Source organism: Arachis stenosperma, chromosome 2 (genome assembly GCF_014773155.1).
Source record: "Arachis stenosperma cultivar V10309 chromosome 2, arast.V10309.gnm1.PFL2, whole genome shotgun sequence".
NCBI classification, from domain to species: Eukaryota; Viridiplantae; Streptophyta; class Magnoliopsida; order Fabales; family Fabaceae; genus Arachis; species Arachis stenosperma.
The window spans coordinates 121,253,517-121,262,396 of record NC_080378.1 but is presented as its reverse complement, the minus strand read 5'-3'; the positions used below and the strand labels follow the sequence as shown (position 1 = coordinate 121,262,396).

The window sequence follows — 8,880 nt, the reverse complement described above, 5'->3', positions numbered from 1 at the left end:
TTGGTGATAAATTAGAAGAAATTATGAAAATTCAATTTATTTTCATTTTTTTTATTTAAAAAATTTGAGATGAAAAATATAACAATAAAAAATATAATTATGAAAAATTAATAAGAATAATGAAAAAAAAATAAAAAATAAGTTGTGTTCTTTATTAGTGTCTCTGTGTCCTTTTTGTCAGGATAGACATACAATATACTAATTCAATATCTCTGGAAACATTGTCTCTATTCATGTCTCCTTTACCAAATACGATTTTGTGTCTCAGTGTCCTGTCTCTGTAAACAAACGCAGCCTTAACATTCCTAACTCAAATTTCCATGAGTGATTCTTTAGATGAAAAAGAGAGGACAAGACCATGATTTAAAAAATAGAGAAAGAAATTGTTTGAATAATTATGATAATTTTACCCCATAGAATGACAGTTGTAAGCATAGTTTTTCAAATAAATTTAAATGGTGTTAGGTTTGTATTCCAACAAAAATCTCAATTTAGATGTTAATGTTAGGAACCTTGGGTGGAGGCATGCACGTTTGATTTAATTATCTGTGATTGATTATTTTCCATGTGGCAAGTGATTAGTTGATGAGAATGATGGATCATGATCCCTGTGATAAAACTTCTCATTAAGTCAACTCTACCTATGTACATATGTTTCTCTAACCCGTGATTACACACCCGGCCCCTTCAACTAACTAAATATTTTCCTTCAATTTGTGCTTTAATTTTCCGGGTCAACCAAGCTAACATTATTATTTTGGGAAGATTATTAATCTCTGTGTGTCTCATGAACTGAAACTTGTTCACATTTGTTCACCTCATTTTTCTTGGGTTTACTTATGTGCTAAGCTACTATATCGTTTAATATGCAATTAATTAATAAATGCATAAGAAGGTTGAAAGACCTTGCTTCTAGTTTTTGCATTTTTAACAAGGAGCAAAATAAATACACATTATTAAACCTACCATATTGCCACTCATTAATATTTGAATTTGACTTGAAAGTGAAGTTCCTAACAAAACCATGCACCAATTTTCCACCAACCAAACCAGAACAGACAGACCCCCCAATTGATTATTCTGTTGACAAGAGTTATTATGTTTACATACATTTTGGGGCTAAGGGCCAAATTTAATGCAACATGAAACTGTTTTATATGTATGTGATGGCAGCAACATGACAAAAATGTAAAAATATCTTGAGGTTAATTGCAGAACAACAACAGAGTCACTTTCTCTGTTTTCAATTTAAGTGTTTGCAATTGATACACAATACAATAATACAGACCAATCTATTTATATCAGGTTCTCTACCCTTTCAACAAAATTTAGAACAACAAAGATGTGCCAAGTCAAAATTGAGAAGCAAGAAGGAATAAAGGATCAAGAGTTATGATCACTGCAATAAAATCTCAAAATCCAAAATACAAAATATGTCTCCAAGATAGATCATAGATCAAGAAAGAATTATCTTGGAGAGTATGATATTCAAAAATCAGATCCTTCCTTCCAATTCTTAAGGAAGGAGTAAAAGGGGTCATAAATGGGAATATAGAGGATTTGATAAACCAACTATACAATTGAAAAGGGTAAAAAAGAATTGGTTTTATTTTTTCTTCAACTACACTCCTACATTGTCACTGCTGGAATCCATTAGAATAGTCAATCTCTTTGTTGTTCTTGAGAAATCACTGCAACAATAACATAAAGGACAATGAGATAAACATGTCAAGCCTTAAGTTGGATTTCAATTTTGCATTTATTTTCTTACCTGAATGGTTCATCTCCAAGGTGTTTGACTGCACCATTTATGTCTCGGTAGAGCACATGACTTAGCATCTCGGATTTTTCGATGCCAAACATGTCTGCTAGCTTTCTGTGCAGTTCATCGTACGAAGCAAGCAACGAGAGGTCCAATGTCCGACCTACATCTTCCGATTCCATAAAAACTTTGCAGTGACCGGTCTCCAAACCAGCCTCGGTTTCTTGACGGTGATCCCTATACCACGGGAACCTCTCACAAGAGGAACGTTCTGGTATGCCTTGCTGATGCAGAGCAGAACCAGAACCATCAGAAAAGTTATTGAGTTTATCAGCATTTCCATCGGATGAACTATTTCCGGTAAGAACAGGGGAGACAGCATCACCAGAGCTGCTGAGAGAGAGCTGCTGCTCTGTGAGAATCTTTTGGCCAAAAAGCACAAGCTGTGGTGTCTTGCCTTCATCTGGTTTCTTTGAGGATTGCACAGAACTCGCCATAGATAACAAGCAAGAGACACTTTCACTGGTGCTGGGTTTTTGCAATAGTAAGTTATTGGGGACCCTGATTGGTGTAGCAGCGTGATCAAGAGACGGGAAACCAGCCGAATATAGACCTGACTGCAGTTTACTGAGGTGGAGATCTGATAAGGATATACCATAATGACCATGCCTGGCTCCCTGCATGCCAGCAGGAGTAGTTTCGGGTACACAACCATAGGGGTTACTCGGACCTAAAAGGTTGCTGGAAAATGTTGGCACATGAATTTGGCCATCAAGGGGAAAATCCGGATGTTGGGGCAATCTTAATTTCTTCCGCGGTGGTGAGAAAGGCGAAAGATGAAGGGCAGGCATGTTTGATACCAATTCAACAAGCCATGGACTCACTCTTCTCACATTTTGAAGTAAATCTGGTTCGTCCCATGTAACCTATCAACATATTCTTAAGAGAGTTATAAACTTCATTGATTAGGAATCATGCATTGTATGGTTGAATTGCTTCTTAACATTATTGAGCGCAATGTGCAAATATATATTAATAGTTTCTACCAAATTCAGCATATTTCAGAACTATGTAATGTTCTGTTCTAGTTGAATATGTTTGTTACCTGAAGAAGCCTCCAAGGTGAGTTAGGCCATCCAAGGGGATCAGCAACCTGAACTGAAGATATGGTACCCATAAACCAGCTAATTCGCGACGAGTCCTCGGTTTCAAAGGCCATCTTGAACCTTATTCCAGAGCACCACCTAATCTGCAGTGCAGCTTCAACCAGTGAGGCCTTCACACAGAACTCGGGCGTACTCGCGCGAGGGTAGTAAACGACCTCAAAAGATTGCTTGTTGGCAGCAAGAGTAGCAGCTTCAATGACGGCTTCAGGCCGCACTTTTCCCTTCCCCATCATTCTGGTGCCAGTGTCCAATCCATTTCTCAAGAGCCTCATATCATCCTCCTTCAGAAACCCTGGAAATCCACCATAAGGCATTGGACAATTTCCACCCGCCGGATTCCAACCTGAAGAAGCCTCAGGCCCGCCTCCTAGACCCTTCTTTGCTCTCCGAATCCCAACACACAGTTCCCCATTGTCCGCCCTCAAAAACACAATTGAGTCCCCAGCCACAAGCTTCTTGTGATTCACAAAAGTACTCCAACCGGTAGTTAGGAGGTGCCGCCTCGGCGTGCCCCTATAAATGTGCCTAAACTTCCACGTCTCGCCGTGAACATCTTTTGCAAGTATGCTCTGCACCGGAGGGTCGGCCGAGTAGTCCAGCCGCGGGAAAATGGTCTCGGCACAATACCTAGGAACCGAAAACCCCCCACCGTTGTTGGCATCGGATTGAGTCAAGGTCTTTGCAAATGAAGCAGGCTTATCCTGAGCCTCAGGTTCATGGATTCCACCTCCTCCAACAACACCAGCATCATTTCCATAATCAGCATCATTGCCACTGAGAGGAAGAAGCCTAAGCTTGGCATAGACCTCATCAGTCTCAGGATCAGCCATGTACTTCACAGCAACAACCCTGCATGGAACCATAGGTGGAACCACTTTGGGGCAGGTCCTAAAGTTCACAGGACCACATGCATGCTCAGCATGGCCCTGAGGGAAGTAATAGACCTTTGTGTTCACCTGTGGCATCTGCACCATGCCACCTGCACACGCATGCCATAGCTGAGGGTCCAGACACTTCTCCACTGCTTCTCTTGTTTTCTCCTTTGACTCCATAAACGTTATCATCCTCAGATTAGCTTTTTCACTGCATCAAATTCTCACACTTTCATCAATTTTCCTTAATTCACCCACACTATTCGATATTCATGACAAGCAATTATCGGGTGTAGCCAATTTTTTTTAATGGAAAAAAAAAAAAGAGAGAAAAATTAATTACCTGAAAAAGCATATAGGATCACAATTCACAGCAAAGCTGAAACCAGAAGAAAAGCAAAAAATAAATTAATAAATAAAGTAAAATAAAAATCAGTGCCAATTACAAAATCAGGAAAACCTCAGAAAGTGGATGCAAACTATGAATACCATCCAATTTTGCTGACCGAAGAATTCAGACTCCAGAAGCTTCCTTCCCTATTTTGCTGTCAATTAAACCAAACTTCTTTTGTCTATCCACAACTTTGAAACAATTGGGGGAGTCGAAAAGGGTAGCTTTCATGGAAGAACGAGAGCCATGTGAAAGTCCATGGAAGAGAAACAACTCTCCGTGGAGGATGCTTGAAAAGGAGAATTTTGAAGGAAGAGTTGAAATTGGAAGAGGCAGTGTTTAAGTTTACAATTGAAACATTGCCAAAAGCGTAAAAAAAAAAAAGGCTCAAGATCCAGGGAAAAACATAGTGTGTCCTGTCTGTGAGGTAGACAGTGAAGAGGAAAGAGAATATAAGAGAAGCAACAAAAGAATCTGTAACTGAATTGCAGAAGAATCTCCCCAACAAGATCTCTTCAAAGCTCCAAAATTTAAGCACAAAGCTCCAAAATTTAAGCACAAAAAAGCTCACCCCAGAAGAAAAGGAAGAGAAGAAAAGAGAAAAAGAGAATTAAGAAAAAAAATAATAAAAAAAAGAAGACAGAATTGTTATTTATTGTGTGTTTAGAAAAGAGAGTAGTTGGTGTTGAAGGATTGAAAGGGATGGAAGAAGGTGATGACGAAGTGTATGGCAGACATGGATGGTTGGAAGCAGAGAGAGAGAGAGAGAGAGATGATAAAAAGGCCAAAGTGAGAGACCCACACTTCTTAACGCAGCAGAGGAGACAGCAGAGGGGGCCTTTTCTTTTCTCTGTCTGTTTTTTTTGTTACCAATATTTCATTTCATCTTAAACTTAATTCAATTTCTAATCTTTTCACATTTTTATATTACATTACATTTTAGATAATAATAATAATTCATCTGTGTACCAGCTAGGATTACTAAGCAACCCATTCTATAGTTTCAAAATCTGTATTATTAAAATTTTAACTGTCTTAAACATTAGTATACCACAAGTAGTATTTTGATATAAATATTAATAAAAGTAAATTATTAATAAATAGTAATATTTTAATACTTTTATAATCAAATCTTAATAATATTATAATAATGTTGTAATTAATCCTTCTTATTTTGATTTATAAATATTTTTCCATTTGAGGGGAGGACCGAAAATGTTTCCACAAACATGGCTTATGATTCTCCACGCAATTCAAATTACCTATGTACAGTAACAGTAACTCTCACAACAGTGTTGGGTAAATCTGGTAAGTACTTTCAAGTTTCAAGATTCCTAGGTTCTCAAACTATCAGATTCTCTCGCCTTTTAATATTTTTAGGTACGAGGTTTACGCTAACATTTACTATTCCTCACAAAATTCATATATGTGTTAATATATTTTCTTTTTTTAGAATACAAGAAATTTTGATATTTTAATATATATTTTTTTGGATAAACTAATTAACTAAATTAGTTTGGATCCAACAAGTTTATGACAAAGTTCATTTTTCTTCAGCAATAATTTATTACTATAATAATAAAGTAAAAAATTTTCAAATAATATTAAATAAAAATTGTATACTCCATATAACAAGGTAAAATAATTTATATATTGAATATTGATATATTTTGTCAAACATTTCCTTATTATTATTATTATTAATTTTTTTTCCACACATCACATATAAATGATGTTTCGGTTGTTGGTAATGGGTCCACGCTTTCCGTGTAGATAGTGAGTCAAAGTTTTGTGTTACGGTCTCGTTAATATACAAATTTATTGATATCTAACATATTACATTACTTGTATAAAAAAAAAACTAATTATTAATCTGTTATCAATATAATATAATATATATATTTAAATATAAAAATATGCATTAAATTATATGAAACAATATATATATATATATATTATAGCTGATTTTTCGTATTATATTAAAGTATTTTTGTTTCCTAATTAACGTGTTATTAAAAAGAAACAATGATAATAGTAAGAGAAATGATAAATATACCAATTTTTAAATATGTATAAATATTTCTTAAAAATATTTTGTTCTAGTATTATAAATATTGACTTTTTCTTTAAGGAAGTAATTAAGAGTTCTTTGATTAAATATATTAGATAAGAGAGAAAAAAAATGAGAATTTTGATTTTTGTTCAATATATTTTAGTGCATTAAAAACTAAGAAAATTATATTTTGAGTGGTAGAATTTTGGACGCTTATTAGAATTTTGAGTGCATTAAAAGATTTCTAATATTGGACACTTATTACTTATTAGACCTCCCAAGTCCCAACATTGAGATAGAATTTTAACCTATTTCTCTTAAATGCATATCGGTAGCTACTTCATTTTGTTTTCCAGATTATGTCTAGTGAGATACATTATTATATGGTTCAATTAATATCAAGAAATTATTGAACTAATACTTTTAAAAAATACGTCCAAGAAGAATTAGGTAATTTTTTTCTCTCCAAATATTATCACAATAACCTCAAGACGATTAATAAAAATGTCAATTATTATATTAGATATATAGGTTAATCTATTATATTACATTGATGGCTTTCAATTAAATGAAAAAAAAAAACAAATAAATAAAACGAACCATCTTGCAAATATAATCATTTAAGCTATACTATAGGCTGGATAATATCTATTAATGGGTGCATAGCAGGGTCCAATCATACCTATTGAAGTTAAAAACAAGCACTAGACTGTTGCCAAATGGAGCGGCACTAAACTTTTTCCCCTAATTTTGAGGTCATTGCTACAACAATGAAATTAAAAGTGGGGTGTTATTAATTATTATATGCTGTAGGCCAAATTTAACCATTCCACATATAGCATTTATCATTATGACTTGAATTCATTATTTTCTTAATTTTATTATATATATTTTTCTCTATTATTAAAGATATATTCATCATGTAACTCGTTTTGTCAGCTCAAATTTTTAAAAATAGTAATTTTATGATATAATATTAAAATTTTATAATTAAAAAATTTAAAATTCGATTTTTGTTAAACTTCTAAAAAAAGAATTTTAATATAAGATATTAAAAAAATTATACAAAACTTATAAAAATTCAAAAAAAAAAACTATTACATAAAAGCTAAATATACATATTAAAAATAATTATTAATATGTTTTTTTTTTAATTAAAATTTTTAAGAGCAGTGATAAGAGGTATTCTAATTTATTTTATAAGTTATTGAGACAAATAATTTGTTATTCCCGGAAAGAAGCTAAGAAAAATCTTAGCCCACGCAAGGCTAGCTAAGACTCGGCGCTAAAATGAAACATAAAAATAAGAAGCATAAGATGATATAATTATAAGCAAGAAAGAGACCTTATAACCACCAAAAATAAAAAACAAAATAAAGACATACACCATTAGCTTAGTAAGGCCCAGCCATGCACTGCCCTAATTGATAAATGAAATATGAGTGGTGGTGGGGATCCCGGAAAGAGAGAGATATATAGAAAGAACACCAACAATGTTTTTACATCAAATTATTTATTTTAAAAAAAAAATTATGATAAAAGAAATTGGGAGACAACAAAGACTAAAATCTAGACCTCTTGATTATATAGAAGCTCTAACATGATATTTGTGTCATCAAGAATAATATTTATCAAAAAATATGTGTTTTTGGTAAAGCTAAATACATGAAAGATCCTCGTTCCCATTTAATTTATATATATCATAAAAAAAGTAATTGCAAATTTACAAATAATGAATAGGTTAATTAAATAATTATGTGTATACGTAATTTAACTATATATATAAGCATGTATATCCCGGGATTAGTTAGTTAATTAGGTGATGTCATGGAAACTAGACGATTTACCTAGATAGGTTTAGATGGATGTTGGCATCATTGAATTGAAGATGTAACATTGAAAACACATGGAGGCAGACGTCAAATTTAGGCAGTTGTCGATCCCATATTGAATTGGAACCTTTGCATGACCCGTTTTGTGTGCAAATTTGTACCCTCAATGTATTACTACTATATGGCAAGCATTGCAACCATCCCACCAACACTTAAATACACCCTTCATCACTTGTCTCATCTTCTATTTTAATTCTTCCATCTTCTTTGAGGATGTGTCTTCTTGCTACCCATGCATCCAATCAAACAAATTTCAAATAGTTTCTTCTTAATTTTCTTCCCCTCCCCCCAATAATTATATTGGAGCCAGATATCATTCAGTTAAGTACATAGATATTAGTTTCTAATTGATTATTAGTGATTACCCCATTAGTTATAATCACTTACAGATTATTAGTAGGTAGAAACTCAGGTGCAGTCGACTTCACGTGAAGTTGATAACTGACAATCATTAGATAGTTTGACTGATTTGACTAAATTTTTATCTAACGGTTCTTAACTATCATCTTTACATAAAGTCAGCTGCACTTGAATTTTTATCTTATTACTAACATTTTGATTTCATCGTCGTTAATAATAAAATTTAATCTATTTATAAAATTTAAAAATCTTAATGTAATACCATTTTTTTAACACAAAAATATTTGACGTAAATTTTTTAGAAATCTATTTAAGTATATATATTCTCTAAATTATCTTATTTTTTTAATGAGGAATGCTAGGGCCAGCAACTTTTAAAATTTA

General features: G+C 33.1%; 1 protein-coding gene across 1 annotated transcript; it reads right to left on the bottom strand.

Annotated features, from left to right (window-relative positions):
* Positions 1–1,105: 1,105 nt before the first annotated feature.
* Positions 1,106–4,982, bottom strand: LOC130962064 (auxin response factor 18-like). The gene is made up of 5 exons (XM_057888150.1): positions 4,290–4,982; positions 4,144–4,179; positions 2,868–4,011; positions 1,772–2,688; positions 1,106–1,691 (listed from the first exon to the last, which is right to left on the bottom strand). Exons 3-5 carry the CDS (start codon positions 3,990–3,992, stop codon positions 1,622–1,624), a joined length of 2,112 nt encoding a protein of 703 aa, XP_057744133.1. The 5' UTR covers positions 3,993–4,011; positions 4,144–4,179; positions 4,290–4,982; the 3' UTR covers positions 1,106–1,621.
* Positions 4,983–8,880: the final 3,898 nt, after the last annotated feature.

Excerpts from the sequence above, each read along its gene's own strand:
- LOC130962064 (XM_057888150.1), bottom strand. The coding sequence starts at position 3,992 with ATGATAACGTTTATGGAGTCAAAGGAGAAAACAAGAGAAGCAGTGGAG. Across the intron at positions 2,689-2,867 it reads CACCTTGGAGGCTTCTTCAG|GTTACATGGGACGAACCAGA; the intron begins GTAACAAACATA and ends ATATGTTGATAG. Across the intron at positions 1,692-1,771 it reads CTTGGAGATGAACCATTCAG|TGATTTCTCAAGAACAACAA; the intron begins GTAAGAAAATAA and ends TTATTGTTGCAG.